The 27,353-nt window shown below is 44.7% G+C and overlaps 1 protein-coding gene across 1 annotated transcript; it reads left to right on the forward strand.

Annotated features, from left to right (window-relative positions):
• Positions 1-742: 742 nt before the first annotated feature.
• Positions 743-16,869, forward strand: SH3BP5L (SH3 binding domain protein 5 like). Its single transcript, XM_083356063.1, has 7 exons — positions 743-781; positions 6,394-7,046; positions 8,104-8,166; positions 12,042-12,170; positions 13,412-13,573; positions 13,805-13,978; positions 15,197-16,869. Exons 2-7 carry the CDS (start codon positions 6,828-6,830, stop codon positions 15,596-15,598), a joined length of 1,149 nt encoding a protein of 382 aa, XP_083212189.1. The 5' UTR covers positions 743-781; positions 6,394-6,827; the 3' UTR covers positions 15,599-16,869.
• Positions 16,870-27,353: the final 10,484 nt, after the last annotated feature.

The following is a 27,353-nucleotide window of genomic DNA, read 5'->3' on the forward strand; positions in this document are numbered from 1 at the left end:
GAGAAGGGCGGTATACAAATAAAATTAATAATTAATAATAATAATAATAATAATTGTCCCCAAAGTGCTTTTTCCAAAAAGCAACTGGACTTCCTCGGTTTTTTTTTCCTTTGAAAACGTTTCGCTTTTCATCCTAGAAGCTTCTTCAGTTCGGAACAATCTAACCCATGACTTACATGGAACGTAGCCTCCCAGGAATTAAAAAATATCTGCAGCTTCATTCAAAGCATCCAAAGCCAGCGGGCAAACCGGCTGTGATCTTTGAGCGTTTGTCTATATCAGGGGTAGGCAACCTCGGCTCTTTTATGACTCATGGACTTCAACTCCCAGAATTCCTGAGCCAGCCAAGCTGGCTCAGGAATTCTGGGAGTTGAAGTCCATGAGTCATAAAAGAGCCGAGGTTGCCTACCCCTGGTCTATATGCACGGCGCTCGACTGTTCCGTAACGCAACATGGCGTTTCCCTTTGCAAAGCACCATTTTTTTTTTTTAGAAGATTGAAAAGTCAGAGAAGAAACCCAAACTAGCAAACTGGGGTGAAGGGAAGAGGAGCACATATATATTGTAACCCAAAGATCCCTTGTATTTTCTCCTGGATGTTCGGGGAAAAAAAAAAACCGCCTAAGATGTAAAAAAAAAATCACTACACCTGGCGGCCAGACCAAAGATAGCCGCCATGCTGTACGTTAAAAGATTCGGGAAATGGAAGGGTGGCTTCTCTGGGACGCAGGACTTCCGTTTCCGCTTAGGCCAGGTTGGAGCGGGTGCAATTGAAGCTGAAGGTAAATAAAACATCCTGCTCCTTCCCCCGCCCCGCGCGCGTTTGCTTGGGGCCACTTTGGGTGGGAAAGCCGCGCAGAATTGGGAATGCCGCCGAAATCGGTGCAAAAAGCCCAGACCGGGGAAAAAGTGAGAGTTTTCCAGATGCGACCCTCGGAAATAAGTCTTTGCTTATATTGGAAAGCTCTCGGGGCAAACTTGGGCGACCCCTTTGAGGATCCACGTAGAGAGGGGTGTAAATAAAAAAGGGCGGTGTTGTGGCCAGGTGCGTGTTGTGGCCCTTTAAACCGTAGCGAATTTGGGACTGGCACAAGCCAGCTGTTCCCACTTCGGTCCTCTCCAAATTTCCCTAATTAACTGCCTGGCATAATGCAGAAAACAGGGAGTCGGGGCAGGCTGATAAGCTTTTATATATTAGAAACCGCTTCATTAGATTTTTTTAAAAAATGTTAGTTTAGATCGACAGGCAGAATATAGCCTTGCATGCATACTCTGGGTGTAGGTCAGTCCATCCATGTGTTTCTAAATGGGAAGACTATGGGAAAAAAAAGTATATTGGCTTTCAGGGTAGTGGCTCTTTGGGCCAGTCACTTGCTTGTTTCAGCCCAACCCACTTTACAAGTTTGTGGTTGTGGGAAAAATAGGAGGAGGAAGGTGTGTTCACTGCCTTGAGTTATTTATAACAATAATAAAGGTGGGATAAAAATTAATTAATTAGAGGTTGCATAGAAAAGCATTTAATTTAATTTAATTTAATTTATTAATATTTCTATACCGCCCTTCTCCCGGAGGACTCAGGGCGGTGTACAGGGCAAGAATAAAACACAGAAATTTACAAAAACTAAAAGATAATTAAATACATGCCCGATTAAAATACAATTGATACATAGTAAAAACCCCAATAAAAATGATAAAAAACCCCACCAATCCCCCCTCAGGCCAGGCCGGCTTGCTCGAACAAGTATGTTTTCAGATCGCGGCGAAAGGAGCGCAGATCGGGCGCCGTCCGGAGCTCAACCGGTAACTGGTTCCATAGCTCCGGGGCGCCCACAGAGAAGGATCTCCCCCTGGGGGCCACCAGTCGGCATTCTCTGACCGGTGGCACCCTGAGCATGCTTGGGATAAAATCAACTTTGGCTATGTTTGTGTTAGTACTATCTTAAGCATTAGCAAGTAATACAACATGTAGTATGGCATGCAGCTGAGGTGGCAACCAACTCTGCTCCTTTGTTACTATAACATTGATGAAAGCCTCAATTGTCCAAAGCTGAGATGGGGGTCAGAATCCAATCTTTCTGGGCACTCTGGTGAAGACCATAGGATATGAAGGAACATTGTGAGCAGAAATCTAAATGAAGTAAATGGCAAAGAGTAGGAAATGAAGGGGCAAAAATATGTGTGTTCATGAAATTAAGAGGAAGAATGTCATTCATTCTAAATGAAAGTAGTGAATAATGTAGAGAGGGAAAGCACATTGTTATGAACGAATTGGCTAAACTGCAGATCCAACAATATGAATTGGTGTCATCAGTGCTTTTTTTGTAAAAGAAAAAGGTGCCAGAACTCACACATGTCACACATGCCTTGCCTACCCTACAAGGTTCTATCCAAAAAAGGTGCCGGAACTCCGTTCTGAGCGTTCTATGAGAAAAAAAGCCCTGGGTGTCATCGTTGTGGGTGATCTTGTCTGGGTTAAGAAACTAAGCAGGATTAAATTTGGTTAGTACACTGATGGAAAATCCAGGGAATAGTAGGCTAGATGGGAAGTTAAAGAAACATCCTAGAACGGGGGTCTTCAAACTTGTCCCATTTATGACTTGTGGACTTCAACTCCCAGAATTCTTCATCCAGGCTGAGGAATTCTGGGAGTTGAAGTCCACAAGTCATAAAAGGGACAAGTTTGAAGACCCCTGTCCTAGAAGAAAGCAAATGTCTACTGTTGCCAAGAAAAGTGCATGGATCCAACCATGAAATCACTAGTAGTCAAGATATCACTTCTCTGAAAGTAGAGAATCCTTAGATTAGTGATAGTTGGATGTTCTGCTCCAATAAATGATAATAACCACTTTTTCAAATTTAGAAAAATTATACAACATTCTGAAGAAATGTGATGGAAGGAATTATTTAGTAGGTGACAGTAATGGATGAGTCAGAATGAGAAAAATGATTGGGTCGTTTAGACACTAAGGATGAGTAAGAATTGTAATTGGTGAATATCTGTTTGGAAAAATATCAAATGCTTGATTTAAGCAGAAGTCTGTTGAGATCTACACCTAGCAATGAATAGATAAAGCATGACTGATTTGATTGTTTATGTTGGAAAGCTGAGAGAATCAGTGAAGGATAGAAGATATTTTTTTTAATAAGGGACAGATCATTTTTAGTATGAGTGAAAAAAAAGTAACCAGGGAAGGACAGAAATTAAAGAAAAATATTATAACCAGAATGACCACAGGAAAATATAAAATATGTATGAAAAAAGCATTAGAAGATATAATAATCGCCCAGCAGAATAAATGGAAAGATGATGTAAGGAAACAGGAAACTTCTTGGAACAGGGTGAAAAGAATGATGTAATACGAAGTATCGAGTTAAGTTAATGGAAAAAATACATTTAATGGCATGATGTAAAAGGGGTTATAGATGAGAAATAATGCATGTAAGAGATAGACTGCTGCAAAAATGCAGAAGAGGGAAACACTGTGTAACTTGTAGAGAAAGAAGATAGCTGCAAGGAATGTTTTAAAAACAAAAAATGGTTAAAATTAAAAGGGGCAGAGAAATTCAGAGTGAACGTTGGAAATTAAAAAATATATAATTTGGTAGTGGGTGATGAAGACTAAACAAGGAGCTTCAACTAGATTGGAATTAAAATGATAAATGGATTTATGATGAAACTGGAAGGAGGGTATGCTGGAAGGAGTATTTTGGAGATTTATATGAGAATAATAGTGTTATGTTAAAGAGCTGAATTGAAACAAATGTATGGATATTAGTGTCCAAATGTTTAGCTGTCAATCACAAAAGCTGTAAAAATGATATGGCTGCAGAGGTATTAAAACATGGTTTGCAAATGGAGTGGGTGCAATTTGTTCAGGGATATGTGAAGACTGATCATTGGAACAATACATTTTCCCCACACAAAATTAAAGGTAATAAGAATGAATGCAAAAAGTACAGGAGGATTAGAAGGTGGTTGGCAAAATTCTGACTGGAAGTGGACAAGTGGTAGCAATGAGCAACAGTAATACCGGTAGTAGCAGAGTTGGAAGGGACCTTATAGATCATCTAGTCCAGGTCTTTTCAACCTTTTCACCCATTGTACCACTTTTAGGATATGGCAACATCTGAGTACCACCAGTCGCCTAGCAAGGTGTCAAAAACTTGATGACCAAAAAAAAAAAAAAAAAGGAAAAAAGTGATGAAGTACAGGTAGTCCTCGACTTACAACACTTCGCTTGGTGACTTTGAAGTTACAATGGCACTGAAAAAATGCCCCCCAAGCCACAGCCGAGCAAAACACCTGCCCGCCTGCCCGGCGGCGCTCTTCCTCCTGTCCGAGGTTTTCATTGTTGTGAGCATTTCTGTTGAGGATTGGCAGCGGGGGTGGGGTGGTTTGGTTTTTATTCCCCCCTGGGGGTGGTTGCAGCAGGTTTTGGTCACTTCACATGACCCTGGGACACTGTGACCGTCATAACTATGAATCAGTTGCCAAGCATCTGAATGTAAATCACAGGACCCTGGAGATGCTGCAACATTCCAGCTGATTGGCGCTTCTTCTGGGCTCAGAAGCATCAGGATTAGTGCCGAGCTCCTGGCGCTTCCACTGAGCCCTGGCAGCCCCGAAAAAGCGCTGATCCAGGTGCTTCCACTGCAGCTCCAGCCGTCTCTCGTTCAGGCTTGTGCGGTGCTGCCACCAGTTCAGCTCATTCCCCTCCCCCGTTACCACTTTTCTAGGATGGTCGCGTACCACCTGCCAGGCGCCAATGTACCCACAGGTGGTACCCGTACCACTGGTTGAAAAGCCCTGATCTAGTCCACTGCTCTCACGGAGACCTATACTATTTCTGATAAACGGCTGTCCAGTCTCACACATTTGGGAAGGGTGTTGCAACTGTAGCAGCAAATGGGTAGCAAATCCGATTTTTGCTTCTCGGCAAATCACTGAAAAATGTGTGAGTTCGAGAAAGTTTGTTATGCTTATTAATTTAGAGAAAGCATGTGATAAATGGAGTAGTCTTGAATTGGTATAGAACGTTTTGCATGAATATATAATGGAAGGCTGATTGCTGAATGGGACCAGTGAAATAAGACAGAGATAGGACGGAAGAAAAGCATGTGTGAAATTAAAGGCAGGCAACGAGTGTGGTGCTTTCTCAGAGGGTGGGTTGAGGAGGCTGGGGGTCACTGGCACAGGCCCAGTGTGAATTGGGGGAAGGCTTGGGAGGCCTACTGCAGGTTGTGTGTCAGCAAAGGAAGATTGGTGGAGGGGACTTATCAGAGTAACTTACAACTTTCCCTGCTGGCTTCACCATTGACTTTGCTTGTGGGAAGCCATTTGGGGAGGTGGCAAATGGGGAATCATGTGACTGCAGGGTGCTAGAACCATTGTAAATGTGAGCCAGTTGTCAAACACCCGAATTGTAATAATGTGGCCACAAGGGGTTCAGCGAGGGCTAAAACTTCATTGTAAGTACTACTCATTCAGCACCATTTCAACTCTGAACTATCTGGAAAATGAAAATATAAATATACCTAAGTAAATAAGGGCAATATGTGAAATGGTATACGGATGGGGTAGAACTAAGGTGGTTTGCAAGGACAGAGAGAGGTAGTACTGCAGTGTTGGTATAAACCAAGGGTCTTCAAACTTGGCCCTTTTATGACTTGTGGACTTCAACTCCCAGAATTCCTCAGCCAGGCACGCTGGCAGAGGAATTCTGGGACTTGAAGTCCACAAGTCATAAAAGGGCCAAGTTTGAAGACCCCTGGTTATAATAAACTAAATTTAGCCATGTTCCTTCGTTCCTTGTTCTTCTCTCATGCCCTGATTTATTTGGCGGATTAGTTCTGATATTGTGCATAATGTTGCTGATATCCCACCCACCACCCACCCCTCAGGAAACAGCATGATGGGTGTATGTATTTATGTATGTATGCATAGATTTGTACACACGGCTTTGGGGGCAGGATGGGAACTGGAAGCATTACAATGGTTAGAAGCAGAATGCAAAGCATTGTCTGGTGCAGGTTGAACAGCTGCAAAATCAGTACCAGTGTGCATTGGTAGGAAAAGAGACAAGTCATCCCTGGAAAAGCTGTGTATCCAGTGAAAATGCTGCTGATCATAAATGTTGTGTCACCCAGTGAGGCTGTTGGTCTCCAAGGTGCTTCTTTATAGCTTTACTACAAGAGAAGACTGTAAGTTGCCTTTCTAAAATTTGAAGGCAAGGAAAAGACTTGAGAGGTCTTCCTGGAGAAGAACTACAACTTTGGTTTGCAGCTCATGAAGCAGAGCTGTAGTTGTCTGTTGCCTCTTACTAAAATAGCTAGTTTTTAACGTAATTCTCTTTCTCCCCCCCCCCCCCCCCTTGCCTCCTGTTGGCTGTTTCAGTTCATTCGGTTGTGATGCTGGAGCTTACCATCAAGGGAGGACCTTAAGAGAATGCAGTAGAGGTGGGGAGGGGGTGGAGGATACGCCTGACAGGGAACTTTCTCCACCCCCTCTGCAAGGGACCATCTTTGGGGACCTCCCTGCCTGTGCCTCTCTCTCTCTGCGGGGAAGCTCTTCCGGCGATTTTATTTTCCCAAAGGATTCCAACTAAGCTGACGTCACTGGAGGTGGCCTATTGCTTCCCAGATCGCTGCCGTAACTTTTGCCTCTTCTCCTTTGCTGCGCCTGCCAACGGCATCTGTATGAACTCAGAAAGCCCATGCCAATTCCCTGTGGGTGGGCCTGGCCTGCACATGGTGCCTGGGTTTTTGTGACTTGGGCAGCCTGCCTGCTGAGGGAGAGCAGAGGCCGCAGAGGGGCACAGGGAGGCAGGCATGGAGGACTCTGACCAGCGCATGGTGCTGGGCATGAACCTGGGAGATGGACGGCAGACACCTCCGGGGCAGCTGCAGATTCCCTCCGAAGGCAGCGAGGAGCAGCGGGTGCCTGGGCCGGAGGCCATGTGTGATGGTGGTGGCGATGCCAAGAAGAAAGAAAATGAGGAGGAAGAAGAAGAGGAGGAGGAGCAGGAAGAGCTTGACCCTCGCATTCAGGTGAGGGGTTGTTAAATTCCTTCTCTTTTGGCCACCTCTCCCCTCTGAAACTTAGGTAGTTTGGGTCCTAAGGTCTGGTTGCAAAAACCTAGGCAGCCACTAGGTGGCAGCAAAGGGCTACAGAAAAGTCTTTGCTGCCATTTAGTGACTGTGTGGCTGTTTGTAACCCATGTCGGTGGCCTTCAAAAACCTGCGCCATGCCAGAGGGAGCTGAAATTTGGCCTTCCTGCCTCCTGAAGGGCTACACTCTGATTTTGATCCGCAATCTGATTTTGGATTATTGTTCAGGCATTCAGGAAGAAAATGGGAACAGTCTGTCTCTGGGAGACAAACAGGGTGAAAGGAATTGTACTGTCTCATCATCGATACTTCTTACGTTCCGAAATCTTGTCAATCCCCTTCATCCAAATAGAAAATTTTATTTTGAAAGCCATATTTCCTGGTTTAACAGAATAATATCTGACAACATGGTGTAGCAGTAGCACTTATATACCGCTCCATAGTGCTTTACAGCCCTCTCTAAGCGCTTTACAGAGTCAGCATACTGTCCCCAACAATCTGGCTCCTCATTTTACCAGCCTCGGTACTGAACTCCAGGCTATGGGCAGAGTTAGCCTGCAATACTGCATTCTAACCACTGCGCCACCACGGCTCTTAACTTTCCATTGTTTATTTTGTATTAAATAAAGGATTTTTTTCTGCCTCTTCTGAATGCTTGAACGAATACATGCCTATGCACGAGTGCCTATGTTCCCTCCCTGTTTGGAAGTCAAGTAGGAACTACTAGACCAGGGGTCTTCAAAATTGGCCCTTTTATGACTTGTGGACTTCAACTCCCAGAATTCTTCAGCCAGCGTGCCACAAATCATAAAAGGGCCAAGTTTGAAGACCCCTGTACTAGACCAAGCTGAAAAGTGAATTCCAGCCCTCTGGTTGTGCTGGGATTTTACAAGTCCTGGAATTCGCAGCTGGTGGCCATGCTGGTTCAGAATTATGGGTGGTGTGCTTAGTTCGGTGCCTTCTCTTAAGCCTCGGTCTCTTGATTTTCTGCCCACAGGAAGAGTTGGAGCATCTCAATCAAGCTAACGAAGAGATCAATCAAGTGGAATTGCAGTTGGATGTACGGCAACAGAGTCAACATTCCTTGAAGGGGAGGGGGAGGTGGCTGTGGGCCCGAGATTTTCCTTCATGTTCAAGGGAAGGGAAAGATAATAATAATAATAATAATAATAATAATAATAATAATAATAATAATAATAATAATAATAATAATAATAAAGTTGGAAGGGACCTTGGAGGTCATCTAGTCCAACCCCCTGCTCAGGCAGGAAACCCTATACCATTTCAGACAAATGTCTGTCCGGTCTCTTCTTAAAAACTTCCAGTGCTGGAGCATTCACCGCTTCTGGAGGCAGGTTGTCCTCCAGACAACCTTAATTGTTCCCTCGGTCAGGCAAGGAAGCGGAACGGGTTGAAACCAGACATACGGATATATTCCTTGTCTTTACAACTGATCACTTAGTGACCGTTTGAAGTTACGACAGAAGGGAGGGAAGAAGGGAGGATCTTCCAGCCAGAAAGATTGCAGTTATAGAGTTCTTGCGCTCCCTTGTCAGAAAAGAGACAGAGTAGTAGGCCTCAGGCCAGAAGTTGAGCCGGTTGAGGCCATCCGCTCTCTCCAGAAAAGTAGCGAGGTTGAGAAAGGAAATCTCATCGGGTTAGCACCAAACCCAACTCTGCATTTGGACCCTGTATCTCAGGGGTGTCAAACTCAATTTCATTGAGGGCCGCATCAGCATTGCGGTTGCCCTCAGGGGGCCGGGTGGGTGTGGCCAAGGTGGGTGTGGCCTACTGGGTGGGCGTGGCTAGAGTGGGTGTGACCTACTGGGTGGGCGTGGCCAGCTCTACATCGTTCACATCAAGGGTGCCTATGGGGGCCTGGGCAGGAGTGGGACAGATCTGAGGGTCTCTGGCAGAAGGAGGGTCTCGGCCAGGGCCAAGGCAGTGGGGGCCGTTCCCTCACTGTTTCCAGGATGGCTTCGCGGGCCACATGAAACCACTTCGCGGGCTGGATCCGGCCCCCGGGCCTTGTGTTTGACATGTCTGCTGTATCTTGTGGGAAACAAGTCTCTTGGAGGGTCTGCAACTTACGTGAGGTTTAAGAGTAGAGATGGGAGCAATAGGGATGGGGCCAAAAAACAAAAAAACAGCTTCAAAATGTCTACCCCTTCGGAGATGGCCCCCCTATCAGTGTCCCCTGGACATCCAGGAGGTTGAATTGCAGCTCCAGAGCGTTTCCAATGTTAACCACCCTCTCTTGTCCCAGGGCTAAGCAAGTTGGGGTTCGTGGCTTATAGCAGTCCTTGGGATGGCAGAACCCCAACAGAATCGCCTTGCTGCAGTTCAGTGGCAAATTGCAGATTTGGGGCGGCGTGATTTTTTGTTTTTGCTCTTGGTATTGTTTAATAAACAAAGGCTAAAATAGTTTCAATCAGAATAGAGCTGAAAGGGACCTTAGAGGTTTTCTAGTCCAACCCCCTGCTCAAGAAGGAGACCCTATACCAGGGGTAGGCAACCTCGGCTCTCTTATGACTCATGGACTTCAACTCCCAGAATTCCTGAGTCAGCATAGCTGACTCAGGAATTCTGGGAGTTGAAGTCCATGAGTCATAAAAGAGCCGAGGTTGCCTACCCCTGCCCTATACCATTTCAGGCAAATGGCTGTCCAATCTCTTCTTAAAAACCTCCAGTGATGAAGCACCTACAACTTCTGAAGGCAAAGCTGTTCCACTGGTTGATTGTCCTCACTGTTAGGAAGTTTCTCCTTAATTCCAGATTGCTTCTCTCCTTGATTAGTTTCTATCTATTGTTTCTTGACTTGGCTTCTGGTGCTTTGGAAAATAAGTTGACCCCCTCTTGTTTGTGGCAGCCCCTCAGATATTGGAATACTGCTATCATGTCACCCCTGTTTCTTCTTTTCTTTAGACTAGCCAAATCCAATTCCTGCAACTGTTCTTCATATATTTTTGTCCGCAGGCCCTTAATCATCTTAGTTGCTCTTCTTTGTACTTTTTCCAAAGTCTCAACATCTTTTTTTGTAATGTGGTAACCAAAACTAAGGGACGTGGTGGCTCAGTGGGTTAGGACGCTGAGCTTGTCGATCAGAAGGTCAGCAGTTTGGCGGGTCAAATCCCGAGTGCCACGTAATAGTGAGCAGTGTTACTCGTCCCAGCTTCCGCCAACCTAGCAGTTCGAAAGCACGTAAAAATGTAAGTAGAAAAATAGGGACCACTACGGTGGGAAGGTAACAGCGTTCCGTGCGCCTTTGGCGTCTAGTCATGCCGGCCACATGACCACGGAGACGTCCTCGGACAAGCACTGGCTCTTCGGCTTTGAAACGGAGATGAGCACTGGCCCCTAGAGTCGGAAACGACTAGCACGCATGTGCAGGGGAACCTTTACCTTTACCTAACCAAAACTGGATGCAGTATTCCAGATGTGGCCTTACTAAGGCTTTATAAAGCACTACTAATACTTCACATGATTTTGATTCTATGCCTCTGTTTATACAACCAAAGATTGTATTAGCTTTTTTGATTACTGTCGCACATTGCCGTCTACTAGGACTCCAAGTTCCCTCTCACAGTTATTATTTCTGAGCCAGGTTTTTGTTAATCTGTACTTGTACTTTTTTATGCCTAGGCATAAAACCTTTCTTTTTTCCACATTAAATCCCATGTTGTTGGATAGGGCCCATTGTTCAAGTCTGTCAAGATTTTTTGGGATTCTGAGCTTGTCTTCTGGGGTGTTGGCTATTGCTGCCAACACCAATTTGACGGGTTCCCCTTCTATTCCCTCAACTAAGCCATTTACGAAGATATTGAAGAGTCCTGGGCCTAAGAGGGAACCCTGTGACACCCCACTACTTACTTACACCCTCCCTGTAGACGTGGTACCATTAAGGATGACTCATTGAGTACAGTTTGTCAGCCGGTTGCCAATCCATCTGGTGGTGATGTTGTCTATCCCCCCATTTTTCTAGTTTACCATGGAATAGTTTGTGGTCTCCTTTGTCAAACGCTGATTGGAGGTTCTGGTTGAACCCAGTGCTTTGCAGTTGCTCTTGCCCTATCACCTCTGGGACTTCCCTACTGCTGCTCAGACGCATCGAACATTTGGGATAGATTGGCACCCTCAGGGCTTCTGTGGCTGATCCAGACGGTGGCCGTGCGGTACGGACACTCTGCCTGAACATCCAATTTGCACAGCATTGAAATCAGTTTGCAGGGAAAGAATCACGGGAAGGGCACGGTCAGGCTAGAGAGACGAAGTCTGAATAAGAGTAATAAATATGGCAAGAATTGTAGGGGGTGAATGTTTATTTTTTATTATTTTTTTAAAGGGTAACCATTGCCACATTTATTGAACTATAGAAGGCACTTACAATACTGGAAGAGAAAGAAAAAAGGGTACAGAGAAGAGCAACATAGATGATTGGGGGACTGGAGGCTAAAACTTATAGGGAACGGTTGCTGGAATTGGGTATGTGTAGTGTAACGAAGAGAAGGGCGAGGGGTGACGTGATAGCAGTGTTCCAATATCTCAGGGGCTGCCACAAAGAAGAGGGAGTCAAGCTATTCTCCAAAGCACCTGAAAGCAGGACAAGAAGCAACGGATGGAAACTAGTCAAGGAGAGAAGCAACCTAGAACTAAGGAGAAACTTCCTGACAGTTAGAACAATTAACCAGTGGAACAACCTGCCTCCAGAAGCGGTGAATGCTCCAACACTGGAGGCTTTTAAGAAGAGACTGGACAGCCATTTGCCTGAAATGGTATAAGGTTTCCTGCCTGAACAGGGGGTTGGACTAGATGACCTCCAAGGTCCCTTCCAACTTATTATTATTATTATAAATAAAAGGAAAGAAAGAAAAAGAAAGAAAAAGGGGGAATGTTTATTAAAGATGCTGAGACAGTTTGTGCCTTTGGTCTTAACAGGAGGCCCGTACCACGTACCGGAGGATCTTGTCTGAATCAGCTAGGAAGCTGAACACTCAGGGCTCCCAGCTGGGAAACTGCATTGAGAAAGCACGGCCTTATTACGAAGCCAGGCGCTTGGCCAGGGAGGTACGCAGGCCGTGGCTTTTCTTCTTCTTTTTTCACATGTTTTTATCTTATTCAAAACAAAGTTAAAATACGAAACTCAAAATAAGTCCGAGCAGACCAAAAAAAACCCAACAACCACAAAACACAAAACAAAGCATTAAAAAGGTGTATAAAAACCCCCCACATTATAAACACATTATCCCCTCTAGTTGAATATTGGTTAATGTATTACTGCAACATTAGTAATATAGTGAAACAAGTCCTCCCAAAATTTTTAAACTACTAAATCTGTTTGAAACTTCTTGACCTGTCTTCTGTCTGTTATATTGATGACAAAGTAGTTAACAGGAAGAACAATAATAGTGACCTTGGCCGTAGCCTTTCATGAATATATAATTTATGCTCTACAGTTTTAACACCAGAAAATTTTTATTTTTTAATTTAATTTAATTTAATTTATTATTTTATTTGCTTATTTAATTTTTGAGAGAGGATTCATAAAATGTTGAAAAAGATGGATCAGCATGAAAGAATAGACAATAAAATAATAAGAATAAGAATAGAATAGAATAGAATAGAATAGAATAGAATAGAATAGAATAGAATAGAATAGAATAGAATAGAATAGAATAGAATAGAATAGAATAGAATAGAATTCATTATTGGCCACACAAGGAATTTGTCTCCAGTGAATAAGCTCTCAGTGTACATACAAGCAACAAGTGATAAATCATGATCGTAATCATAAAATACATTCATCATAAATCATAAGATACAAGACTCAGTGATAGTCATAGGATACTAAATAAGCAATCAACATAAATCGTACCAGGATACTAAATAAAACAATTTATATAAATTGTAAGATATAAGTAACAAAGTTATAGTCATAAGAAGATAAGGAATAGGTAATAGAAAAAATGGGAAGAATAATAGTAATATAGCCCTTCTACAGACATGTCAAACTCGCAACGTCACGTGACGTCATGTGACGTATCGGAGCTTTTTCTCCATTGCCAGCAATGGGGTGGGCGCGGTTTTGGGATAACGTGTCTGGCCCGCAGGCTGGCAGCTTGACACCCCTGCCCTACTAAGTAGTTTGATAGTGTTGTGGGAATTAGTTGTTTAGCAGAGTGATGGCATGGGTGAAAAACTGCCCTTGTGTCAAGTCAGTTGTCAGTTGTGTCCTTTTCTCAGTGTTCGGAGTGATAGTGGTTGTTTTAATTAATATTCCTGATTCCACTTTTCCTGCTTTCTGGCAGGCCCAGCAAGAGACTCAGAAGGCTGCCCTGCGGTACGAACGAGCTGTTAGCATGCACAACGCAGCCCGGGAAATGGTTTTTGTGGCCGAGCAAGGAGTCATGGCAGACAAGAACAGGCTGGATCCCACCTGGCAGGAGATGCTGAACCATGCCACCTCCAAGGTGAAGTTCTTCTTCTAGGGGTGGAATTGGACTGACCTTTCCAACCTGATGGGCTCCAGAAGAGTCTAGATGATCCAGGAAGGTTCCAGACAGGGAAATGTTTCTCTGGAGCACCCCATGGATGTAGCTTCTCTAGTGTCAGAAAGCAGCAGTCACCATAAAGATGGAGAGAAGAGGCTAGCAAGACTGGTTCGGTATCAGTTCAGTAACTCTGATTCCTCTGCCCTTCAGGTGAACGAGGCTGAGGAAGAACGCCTGCACAGCGAACGGGAGCACCAACGGGTCACCCAGCTCTGCCAGCAGGCTGAGGCAAAGGTGCAGTCACTACAGAAGTCCCTGAAGCGAGTGATTCTGAAGAGCAAGCCCTATTTCGAGCTGAAGGCTCAGTTCAACCAAATTCTGGAGGTGAGGCCAACCTTTGACCCTGCCCTAAGTCCCTTGGCTACGCTAAACAGGCAGGAGGGGGAGCAGATGTTGGTCTCTGCAAAACGAGGCCTATTGTTTCCCATCTATCCTGAGACCAAGCGAGAGAGCTAGCTTCATCTTTTCCTGATGAGATTATTATTATTATTATTATTAATTTTATTTGTATACCGCCCTTCTCCTGAAGGACTCAGGGCGGTGAACAGGGCAGTACATGTTAAAAGGCAAAATACAAAAATTAAAAGAAATTAAACAAAATGCCCACAACTCTTACAATAAGTTAAAACACATTAAAAAAGTAGGTTAAAACACATTAATAAAACCCAACCCCATCCCATCAGGCCAGGCCAGCTTGTTCTAAGAGGTAAGATTTTAGATCGCGTCTACTCCTAGAACATGAAATTGTGAAACTCTAGGCACAGATTTGAGGTTCAAGGATGTTGTCTGTCATGACTCTTCCAGCTCAAGTTAAACATCTGGATTATCTTGGAGGAAAAAATAAACCCTCCAAGTCAAGTTCAACTTTTGTTGCTTACATGGAGATGCCATTGTAAGAGAGAGCAGAGAGAGAGAAACTACGTCTCTAGCTCCCTCTTATGGCCGTTGGGAGGCAAACACACCCTTGGCCAATCATCACATTTAAAGTGATATCATACATCATGGCTTATATATTTCCAACCCAACCAGGTAAGCTTAATCATATGCCTAACAGTTTCCTTGGTAGATAGTATGGAAGTGATTTGCTATTGGTCTGTTGTCATGTAGACCCATCTGTCATACTCGCTTAGAATTCAGATTTTCAAATGGGATGGGAGAGAATTTGGAATTCTGGGTGGAAATTGGGAAATGACTTTGGAATAGTGGATTCCCAGCTGGTTATACACAGCCTAAGTGCACAACCTTTGGGCTGAGCGCTGCAAACTCCCTTCCTCTTTTTAATTTTGATTTTGTCTCTCCCATCCATCTTTTCTACCTAATGCAATCATAAACCACGAAGTTTAACTACTCACTCAGTATTGAAGGTGGCCGAGAAGTGTGCTTCTACGGATGTCTATATCTGCCTCCAATCTTGCTCAGTTTTAGAAGAGTGTTCCTAAGGCAGAGATCTTGTCCTCGGTGTAATACAATAATGTATCGACAGGCGTGATGATGTTAACCTTCATGGTAGATTTTTCTTGCCTGGTATTCCTTGCGGTTTAGGAGCACAAGACCAGGGTGACGTCCCTGGAGCAGCAGGTTGCCCAGGCCAAGATGCGCTATTCCGTAGCCCTGCGCAACCTGGAGCAGATCAGCGAGCAGATCCATGCCCGGAGGCTCCAGCGCTTGGTAGGACGTCGCGCTTCCCCAGTTGGTGCTGAAGCCAGCCCGGCACTGCTGTACGGCGGGATGGTGCTACCTCCTGAGCCTGTTGCCTCATCCGACACGCTTTCAGTCCTCAGCTTCCAGACCATTGCCTCCGATCTGCAGAAGTTTGACTCAGTTGAGCACCTACTGGGCCTGTCTGATGCTGCCAGTCTCAACAGCGATGAGCTGGAGGAAAGGCAACAGCGGCGGATGGCTCAGCCCCACTCCTTCAAGCATCACCGCAGCATCAGTCTCTGACCTGTCCCTTCTCCCACCGCCCCTTTTAAGTTCTGGCCTTCAGAAGATTGGGGAGGTGCTGGTTCCCAGGCACCAGGGAGAAGTGGCAAGGAGAGGCGTGGATTGCATAGTGATTTTGGCCTCATCCATCTGCAGTGTTGGTTTCTCCCTTCCCCCCCCTCCCCCAGTCTACATAGGTGCAATCCCAAATTTTCTGCCCTTTTAATCTCCCCGCTCAGGGGTTCATCCAAGTCCCAGGTTTTTTTTAGGAGATCTTTAGCGTTCTGAATCCCACCCTACCTGCTCCATCAGGCTGCCGTCTCCCCAAGCATGCCCCTCTTTCCTGGGAGCATTGCATGCCAGAAGTCATTCTGCAACTTTGCACTTTTATCCTGGCTGGTTGGATCCTTGGTGATGTAGTTATTCTTGGCTGCTGGAAGGCTGTCTAGAAGCTGAGAGAGGTGTGGGAGGGAAGCAGCTTTGCTCCTTTTAATCTTTCTTTGGTGGGGGTGGGGGGGAAGATGAATATAAGTGGGCTGTAGAGCTACTAGTATAGAGATGCTCCCCCGCTCCTCTCAGCGCGTTTGAGAGAACTTCCTACACTGCTTTCCCAGAGTTGCCGTGCAAGGCTGTACGTGACAATATGGCTCTTTTAAAGAAGAACTTTGGTGCCCCACAGGGCTTCTCTGACTCACTATCACCCATAACTGACAAGGCATGCCATTTGTCTCTCCTTTGCAACAGAGGGCACGCGCACACACCCACACACCCAGACGTGCAAGATGGCAGCCACCCACCTCTTTCTAGCTTCTCCTAAGCAGAGACACGCTGTCTCGCCTCACTGCAAAATCCAGTGGAGAAAATGGTACCACGGTGGTACCGTCCAGCGCTCGCAGGAGTAAAGATGTGGGGCAAGGGGCTCCTTCCACCCGGAAGGCCCCCATCTACCCAATACCCTCAGCACAACCCTTTCTGCCGTGTGTTCTAATCTTCCAATCGTTTGTACTAGCAGGTGGCAAAAGAGGGGACTGGATTCTGTGTCCAGCAGTCCCCCGTCTTTCCATGCCTTTCGGTGGGTGGGTGGGAGTGGGCAGGTGGGGAGCAGTTTCTGCCACTCAAAACAAATTTGCTGGACTTTGGCTGTGATGAGAACTTGCTGGTTTGAGGCAGCCATACATCAACTCTGTACATGTTTGTGTGTGTGTGTGTGTGTGCGCGCACGTGTGTGTGGAGGTTTGTATGACCGGCTTATGCTGTGTATTTTATTTAAAGTAAAGTTTACGCCCTGTCAAGTGGCTACTTTCTTTTTATTTTGCTAAGTGCAGCCAGGTACAATGTGTGAGTGGGTGTGTCTCCACCCCACCCCACCCCCTCCAGCTGTGGTACTGAAAAATCATGGGAGGTGGGAGAGATCTTCTAATGTACTGTATTTTCTGGCGTATAAGACGACTGGGCGTATAAGATGACCCCCCAACTTTTGAGAAGATTTTCATGGGTTAAAAAGTTGTCTTATGCGCCGGAAAATACGGTAGGAAAATAGAGAATTGCACAAGTTTCAACATTTCTTCCCAAATGTTTTGCCGCACGAACAAACTGGAGTGTGAGGCAAGCTTCCCCATCCTTGGTAAGAGCGTGAAAGCTTTTTGTAGTTCACACAACTATATGCCATGCCAATGAGAGCAAGAAATACAGACCTTTTCTCTGTACTGTATGCAAAATGTGTCTCCTGAATGTACCTTTTTAACATATCTAGTCCTATCCACAGGAAAAAAGAGAAAACAATCAGATATAATAATAAATACCACTAAAACCAAAATAAACTGGAATGTAACTTGAACATAGAGGATGAAAGAAAAAAAAAGCAAAGGACAAAAAAAAGTAAATAATTTTTGAACAAATACAGAATGTACCAAAAAATCAGGTCCCCAGGAGCCAATTACAATAGATTTTATTAATATTTTTTTGTTTTTCAGAGAAAATGTTGCCATGCTTAGGAATGTTTAAAGGTCCAGTTTGAACATTTAATGTAATTTATATAATAAATTGTCTTTGGGGCATGAATTTTGGTACATCCTATATGACCACATCAAGTCTCAAACAACAAAGGCTGGCTGTATGAAACTATTCATCAGTTTCCTATGGCATCAGCAGAAAGCCAGTTCTTGTGTAAAATGTAGCCGCCTATCCAGGGTTTTAAGTTGCGTGCACCAAAATAAAACCATCTTCCTCGTTGTAGATGTAGATGCAACATTCTTTGTACTTCAACATAACGCAACATGTGAGCACCCTATGAATCATTGAAGATTAAATCAAAATTATGTCAGCCTAGAGCAGGCCTACAATCTGGGCCAGAAACCAATATACTTCACTTCCAACACATAGAAGGTGATCTCCAACCCTAATGCTATATCCTTGAAGAGATCCAGTATACCCAGAAAAGAATATTTTGTTGAATTAATCTCACTCAGGGGTCATATACTATCATTCCAATTAAATATTCTTTACCCTAACTTAATTGAACTTGTTAAAACAACATTCCTACTCAGTATTCCAAATAACTTGCAGCCCATTTCTAGCTTAACATAAATTTAAAACTGAATGAAAAAAAGTAAATTTAGGACCTTTTAAATGTTTTTTTTCTAATGTCAATCATCATTGAAGATTAGTTAGATGTAGTTCATGCACCAGGTTCAAATTATACAGTCAAGAGCTCTTTTAATTACAAGTACTGGTGCTGGGCAGTCAAATTGTTGCGAAACATCAGATGTCTTGAAAAACTGATTGGTAATAAAGTCATCTAAACCAAGTATTAATGCTTTTTTGTCTGTGAACTATAGAAAATTGGTTGGCAAGCCTCCTAAGGAAGAGGGTTACCCATAACAACATCTTATGAGAGTTTTGGATCACATTTAAATCTGCCTGATGTATTCCAAATACTGTACATCTTGTAGCTTTTGACGGGGAAGAATCAAGCTGAAACCAAGACTGCTAAAATATGAAAGGGGCAAGGTGACATCTTTCTAGTTTTCGCCATGGCGATTTTTCAAATAAAAACAAATGGCAAATGAAGGCAAGAAAGCAACTTGATCTCAGGAAACAATATAGGTCAACATATAGAGATGCATTAGGCCTGCAAGTCCCCAAATCAAATTCTGAATGGTAATGTCCCAACAAAACTCTTCTGTTTTTCTATATATGATATCTTTGTTTTCTGAAAAAAACTGGCTAGGTCACAGTCTTTATGACAGATGGGTACAGTGGTGATGGCTACAAGCAATTGAGTATAATTGTTTATGAATAGATTGCCATCACCATCTTCAACTGAACATGGAAGCATTTTGAAACATCCATTAATCTGGTAGGATTTAATGTTTAATGCTATCCAGATTGACTTCTTAGTAATATTTGCATTCTTTGTTCTTAAGACCAATCCATCAGTCTGGTCACACTCATGAGTTTTCAAAGGAAAACATCTTAATGGGCTTCTTAGGAAGGATTAGATGATGCTGAAAACCGGAGCTAATTGTTCATGACCAAAACAATTATTTCTTCTGTACGTGGATTATCATTTTTCCTCAGTGCAAACTCTTCATCTGAGAGCATACTCATTAGAATCCATATGACTCAGCCACGACAAGCTATAATTGTTGGAAGCCAAGAAATTTGAAACTTTCTCCAAAAAGGACATTTTTGACATGGCTGCTGAAATCCCACCAACGTATCATTTATTTTAGAAGGCATGAATGTTTTCTTAGGCACTAGCAGGTATAGAAAAGAAAAAAGGAATATGAACAAGATCATCTGGGGAAAAAAAGAAATACAACTGAATTTTAATTCATTGTGGTTTAGTCAAGGAATCAAGCAATAAAATAACTCCAGGAGTACAAATAATGGTTGCAAATGCAAAGCACATACAGGAAAATAACCGCCCCCCCAAAAAAAACATTGCTGTAATAAGCTGTCTTTCTGACACTGAATCGTGAAATCCTGTACTTCAGCAGCCCTCTGCAACTTTTAACAGACTCAGTTTGAGTGTAATATCCTGTTAACCATAAAGTAGTTTTGGCTTAGCTGATGGACCCAGTAACTGGTTGTAAATCATGCTTTGCAGGTCAGTGTATTGCATAAATAGGATACTGTAGCTTATTCATCAAGCCGTAGTTAAAAATCATGACTTAATGAATGTATAAGCCTAGCCAGAAACTTGCCCATAAAGCATAAAGTAGTTCTGATTGTTACGCCTGATTTAAGTTCCTTTGGAAAGGCAGTTTCCTCTAGGGAGAAATAATATATCAAATTTGTCCACAAATCATGCTAAATCATAGTCAGGGTTTAGAATGCTAGGTGAACTCAGCTACTGTGGGTTGTAAACCATGCTGTATGGATTAGTCCAAATGTGAGTCCAACCAATTGCAGTTTCCTCAATAAACCACTATTAAACCCAACCATGGCGTAGCCTGATATATAAATCCACTGCATCAATATTTTCAAAACAAATAGCAATAGAAATATATACCTATTTGGATTGTCCTGAAAATATCTTGCAATAATCTAAATTACATAATTCATTTCCATAACAGAGAAACACATTCTTACATGATATTGTTCACTCATCTTTCCTTTATTTGTGGAATGCATATTCATCTGCTTGCATTCTCAGAGTGAAAATGAACAGAGTTTTCTCAGTCTTCCTCAGGAATGTTGCCTTTGAACAAAATCGCTCAGAGAATATAGCTGTATTCTTTGGTAACGTCCAACATATAACTTAAATGGACTCCAGAAGATGGTAGAGGACAGGAAGGCCTGGAGGAACATTGTCCATAGGGTTGCGATGGGTCGGACACGACTTCGCAGCTAACAACAACAACAACAACATATAACAGTAAATGGGGTTTTGTGATGAACTTGCAAGAGGACATTTTCACAAGAGGAATATGGTGTTTTGGTAAAATCCCAAGAGAAGATGCTAGCTGGAAACAGAAGAACAATCTCGTCCCTTTCCAGGCATCTTCAACTTTTGTTCACTTAGTCCCAAAGTGGAGGTGAGAAGGATTGCTGCTTCATTGGTGGTTGAGTCCATTTCCTTGCTTGCTAAGCTGGGCTACATCTACGGAAATCTCTCTACAGTTATTCAGCCTGAAGCAGGATATACATCTTATACATTTACAGGTGAACGAAGGGCACAAGTGAGGTCATGCCCATCACAACATCATCACACTAATGGCACATGTTCATCCCATGCTTCATGTCTGCAGTAACATTATGACCCACATGGCACTGTGATTTCTACCAGTTGGCTTTTCCTCCAACTATTTTCAGCCTGCTGATGGGAAGGCAGCGCGATCCTAGTCTGGTTTGCTTGGTTCTAGGCGTGCCATCCAGAGATCAAAGGGAAGAGATCTCCAGCCAAGGCATCAGTGAGATGCTGCCCTAACTTGTTCCCAGAGCAACAGTTAGGTCTGCTTCCTAACATTTAAAGAGGAATTGTGAAGAACAGCAGCTAATTGCCTAGCAACCATCAAGCCTGTATCCAATTTCCTTTCCCTTCTCCCACTGTGCATTTTATTTTTTTTGCCTTCTTCCTGATGCATTGTCTTTCATAGAAGAACAAATCTTATGTGCTTTCTGCAGTTCAGCCTGACACCTTGATAGGCGGACTGCTGTTTTCCTTTACCCTCTTCAGATCGACATTTTGGATTCCCTTCCTCTTCAGAGTCTTGACTCACCCTTTCCATGCTGGCTTGGCTGTTGAAAGGGTTGTTATGTGTTGCACGCACTAAGGCAGGCATGTCAAACTCGCTGGCTGAGGAATTCTGGGAGTTGAAGTCCACAGGTCTTAAAGTTGCCAAGTTTGGAGACCCCTGGTCAAAACAGTCAAAATGCAGCTGCCCCATATGTGTATTACAACACATGTTAAAAAGAGGGGGGGGGGGTTCAATTGTCCTTGACATTTCTACCACCCTCCCCCAGGCAGCCCTGCAGAGTTCTAGAGCAGAGGCATCCAACCTTGGCAACTTTAAGACTTGTGGACTTCAACTCCCAGAATTCCTCAGCCAGCATTCTGGAAGGTAAAGTTCACAAGTCTTAAAGTTGCTAAGATTGGACACCCCAACCCCCGGGCCTTGAGCCATTCGGAACTGGGCCGTGGAAGTGATGGGCAAGCATGTATGTATGCATCCATACTTGTGTGAGCAGCGGGCAAGCATGTGCCTGTGTGTGCTGCCACTCACACAAATGGAGCTGTGTGCTTCCCTGCTGCTCACCCAGAACCATCCCCTCCCCCGGAAGGAAAACCAGAAAGGTTGGGAAACTCCGCTCTAGAGGATCATGGCAGAGAAGGAACAATAACATCCTTCCTTCATCAAGGCCCCCTGAAGAAGCCTTTTCTGAAGTCCTCCAAGATCTTTTGTTTCCGTACTGCTTGCACTTCCTCTGCAGAGAGCTTGGAAATGTGGGCTATTGGCTCTGTAAAAGGCTGGTAAATAATAGAGGTCAATTTTGTGGGCTTATTGATTACCCAGGCTCGTCGCTGAAGGTCTGGAGCAGGGGGTCTCCAAACTTGGCAAATTTAAGCCTTGTGGACTTCAACTCCCAGAATTCCTCCGCCATCCATACTGGCTGGAGAATTCTGGGAGTTGAAGTCCACAAAGCTTAAAGTTGCCAAGTTTGGAGACTTTTGGACTGGAGCTTCAAGGGGAAGATTAAGAAGGCTCTCAGTGTTGCTTATGGGGAACTCCTGGGTTCAAAAACTCTCAAAAACTCTCACATTGTCAAGGGAAGCATCAGGCATGCTCTTTAGACCAGTTGTGAAACATCCACATGGGTAAGACTATCTGCCAATAAGCTGACACTCAAAGCTTTTAATTTTTACAATCAGATTATCTGTGGGTGGCAAAATTTTCATGATATTTTGGTTAAAAATGTGAGGGTCAATTTATCCAGAGATAGGCTTTGTTGTTGTTAGTGGCGAAGTTGTGTCTGACCCATCGCGACCCCATGGACAACATTCCTCCAGGCCTTCCTGTCCTCCACCATCTTCTGGAGTCCATTTAAGCTCACACCTACTGCTTCAGTGACTCCATCCAGCCACCTCATTCTCTGTCTTCCCCTTCTTCTCTTGCCCATAATCTTTCCCAGCATTAGGCTCTTCTCCAGTGAGTCCTTCCTTCTCATTAGGTGGCCAAAGTATTTGAGTTTCAACTTCAGGATCTGGCCTTCTAAAGAGCAGTCAGGGTCGATCTCCTCTAGGACTGATCTAGAGATAGGCTTATCCATCAGTATTCATAAAGGTACTTAAAAAAAGTATTACCATATATATTTGTGGAAAAGCCCATCCACAGATAATCTGAGCCCAATTTGGGGTTGTATTTTGGAACATAGAATTCTCAGCTTATCCACAAATTTATACAGTGTGTGTGTGTGTTTTAAAAATTCCTGAAAGTCCTAATCAAGAGGCAAATCTGTAATGACAGAAAATTGGCTGCATGAAGTCAGCACGACTGGAAAGTGCCAAATTAAGCACAACCATCCAAGAGAGAGAAGAACAAGAGCTTTAAAACATCTGGAGTTTCCTTCACTGCACTTGCAGACTTATCGGGTATTAAAATGCTTCTCTGATGAGACTCAGCAAAAAACTCTCATCCTGGGCCAGCTGATTGCTATTTCCTCTGCTGGAGAGTTGGGGAGGGGTGGAAAAAGAGAATTACAGAAGAAGTCCAGAGAAAATGCTTTACTTTTCCTTAGTTAACACTGGGGATGTCCACAGTGTGTTTGGATCTGTATGCCTGTCAAAAAAGTCAGGAAAGCATCCATGACCATATGATTGAACCTCTGGGCCTTTGTGATGTGTATTGTGCAAGAACTACTGTGGTTAAAAAGAAAGCTATGATTTATGAAATCATTGTGTGAACCCAGAGAACTGTGGCTTATTCAGAAAGTTCCAGTTAAATAAAATTTAGTGTGAAAAGTGAAGGTTTGTAATAATATTTTTTTTAAAAAAATGATCACAAGGTTTATTGGTGGGAGAATTAAGCCAGAAAAAAGAGGACCTGAATGTAGATCAACTTTCTCCCAATTGGGTGGTCTCCAAATGGGTTGGATACAGAGCCATGTTTCCTAGCTCACATGACCAAATCCGTTCATCAACAAACAAGTAGCCATGCGATTAGAAAGACCTAGGACTGAGTGGTAGAACATGGGTCTTACAAGGAGAAGGTCTTTAGTTAAACCTTACCGTAATGTTCTTGATTAATGGGACTCTGAGATAGCTGGGCAGGGAAATACTTTTCCAGGCTGAAGGAAGCCTCAGACCTTGGACAGCTGCTTCTCAATCAGGACCAGGGCTAGTATCAAATTCCAAAATGAGGACAACCCAGCCTGCCCCAACTGGTGCCAACTTCCAGGCGGGTTACACTACGCTAGAATGGTCCTCATGTCGGCCACCTCGCCCATCCTGGCCGCAGATGTCAGACCCCCCCAGGAGAAGGTCTGAGGCATCGGCGGAATTCTGATTTGAACCACGCTCATAATTTATGGATCGATTACAGTTCTGCTCTGGGTTTTGCTTGAAAGGGAAACCACGACGTGCACTGGAAGGGAAGGCAGCTGGTTTCCCCTTCGTTTTCCTCGCATTCCCAACTGGTGGAGCCGTACCGAGTCCCAACATTTCTCTCCTCATCCGTCTGTCTATCTCAAGTCAGGTCTGTTGCCTTGCTTACACCCCCCCTTTCTTTCGGCTGGCTGGACTTTTTACACACCAGGCGCTGCAAGGTTGTGTCTTTTGCTGCTGAACCCCTGCTCACCCTAAGGAAGGGAAGCCTAACCCCCAGGGCTGGCCAGCCCAACACCGGCCGGACTCCCGCGCTTTTCCCCGCGCGGGGCTCCGCCACTTCTGCCGAGCGCTTTCTCCTTCGCCCCTCGAGCACCTGGGGCTGCCGGGAGGGGTGGGTGGGAAGCCCTTGTAAAACAAGGGGCTTCCCCCCCCATGCGTTCAATGCATTGTTAGTGGCGACTCTCAGCCAACTCCCCCTCCACACACACACACGCACACACCCCCCTACGATTTCAAGAGGTTTCAGACCGGCTTGCTATTGCGAGGACACAGGAAGGGGCTGGAGCAAGCCGACGGTGGTGCTTGGATTTGATGCTGAGGGGGAGAGGAGGGGGAGGCAGGAAGGCGGGGAGGCGGAGGACCATAAAGAAAAGCGAGCGAAGAGCCGGACTGGCGCTGGTGGGACTGGTGGGACTGGTGGGACGGGGCTGCCTCCTCCCTTGCCCACGGACTCGGGCTGCCTCTCTCGCAGACGGCAAGGGGGGGGAGGGGGCGGTCGCCCTCCGCATCCCCCAAAGGCCGGGAGCAGCGCCAAGACCGCGGAGCGGGAGGCGAGAGACTTCCTCATTGTTTGAACGGCTGGGGTCGAGATCCTCGAGGGACCCCGAGCCGAAGAGGGCAGGTAGGAGAACGCCTCGAGGAGGAGGAGGAGGAGGAGGAGGAGGAGGAGGAGGAGGAGGAGGAGGAGGAGGAGGAGGAGGAGGAGGAGGAGGAGGAGGAGGAGGAGGAGGAGGTGGAGGAGGAGGAGGAGGAGGAGGTGGAGGAGGAGGAGGAGGAGGAGGAGGAGGTGGAGGAGGAGGAGGAGGAGGAGGAGGAGGAGGAGGAGGAGGAGGGGGGGAGAGGCGAGGGAAACGACCCTCTCCCCAAGGAGCAACCTTCGCTCTTGGCCCTCTCCCCGCCCCCTTCCACAATTCTTTTTTTTTCCCCTCCACCGGAATGGGCGCGGGGTGGGTGGGTGGGTGGGGGGCTGCCGATCAGCGCTTCAAAGAAAGGGGCGGTGGGAACAGCCAGGATCGGGACGGGAAGACCCCGGGAAACTCCAGGAGGAGCCCCCTTCACCTCCCTTCTTCCCGAACCGAACAATGGGTCCAGGGGAATTCGATCCCGTTAAAAAAAGTTTCTCCTTGGGAGATCTGGGAAACCAGATCTCTAGAAGCCCCTCCGCTCACGGGGGGCCAATAAGCTTCCTTTGTGCAATTCCCGGCAATTCGGCCACACGCCTCATAGCTGGATCTGTAAAGGTGCTTGGAAAATGCAGCTTTTGCCAAAACACCCCAAGGATGCAGAACAAGGTCTTATTGCTCTGAAATGCTCTGAAATGTCGACTCTTGCATTAAAGAGGGAGAACGAATGTCGGTTGATGGGATCTGGGTATAATTTACAGAAGTTTCTCTGGGTAGCTTCGGATCCCAATATCTCTGCCTTAGCTTCCTCTCTTTTACGAAACGGGAATAAGATGTGATCCACCTCACCATCCTTTTCGAGATGGGAAGGACACAGGGATGACTTAAGAACTAAACTGATTGAGGATTTAGCCCAGTTTTTAACAGAGGTAGGCAATGACTGCCATGTATATTTCCCCTTATTAATGAAGCTCAGTACAGTGAGGTGAATATAAAAAAAAATCTGCATATCTGCAAATCTCTCTTGGATCAAGAGACTTTTACCTTTTTTTTCATACCCACAATAGCTAAGATTGCTTTGTGTGTTCCTCTGAATTTTTTGTTTCAACATGCAGATCTGATTCACATACTATGATTAATCAAATGTGATTTGTTTGGCTTTGGTGTAGGATGTTGGTTTCTTAAAAATAAATATTGATCAAATAAATCATGATTTAGAATATTTGGAAGCCAGCCACCTGTTTCTGGAGGAAGCAATTCTTAAAGAGGGCTGATATCTCCTTTTCTTTCAGGCACATCTGTTCATTAAAAAAAATTCCATAATTGTCAATGACTGCTTGCTTGGCATTTTGAAAATTATTCGGGGCCAAATACCTTTTAGAAAATATGGTAATCTTGGATTAGCCAGGGGTAGGCAACCTTGGCTCCTTTATGACTTGTGGACTTCAACTCCCAGAATTCCTGAGCCAGCATAACTGGCTCAGGAATTCTGGGAGTTGAAGTCCACGAGTCATAAAAGAGCCAAGGTTGCCTACCCCTGGATTAGGCCTTTGGAAATAAGGGATTCATTATATTGGGTTGATATAGATACTTACACAAATGCATGCACAAACAAACCACAATTCAATTGCCTAATGCTCTGCTTTTTAAATTCCCTTGTATGAGAATCAATAGAGGGAAAAAGGAATTTGGGCATTAGTTGGTCATCTCTTACTCCCTTGTATCAGGTGAAGAATGGAAAGTCTTGAACATGATGTGCCAGCCTGCATTGCACAGACCCTGGTAATCTCCATCATTACTGAAGACAGTCCAGTATAAAACCTTGATAGACTTCTTGCTATGGTGTTCATTACCTAGGCATTTCCTTGTAGGCTGTTTTATTGCTTAGCAAGCTGCTTTCTTCAAATCTGGGTAATCCTTAATTAAAAGAGCAGTAGCCAGGTTTTCAAATCTAGGAAAGATGTAGACAGGTGTGTTCATAAACATATAGACATCTTGATTCCTCACGGGCCAATTTTCCTGAAGGCTGATCAGAATGAATGGAATCACATGTGCATGTTGTCACCTGAGCTGATAAAGAGTTTTCATCTGCAATGATTTTTGTGCAGTTTGTGGGAACGGCCAGAATTTGGCCTCCCAAGAATTTGGCCTCTCAGCCTTCAGCTTTCCCAAACCCCCTTTATTGGCCTTCACGTGAGCTGCAGTGAAGAGCATACTCTCCTGGCTCACACAGGCTGGCATGTGGGAGGTTTGGGAAACGCTATGATACAGCTTTCACATATAACTTTTAGTACAGGGGTCTTCAAACTTGGCCCTTTTATGA

The sequence above is a fragment of the Vipera ursinii genome, assembly GCF_947247035.1.
Source record: "Vipera ursinii genome assembly, chromosome: 2".
NCBI lineage: Eukaryota > Metazoa > Chordata > Lepidosauria > Squamata > Viperidae > Vipera > Vipera ursinii.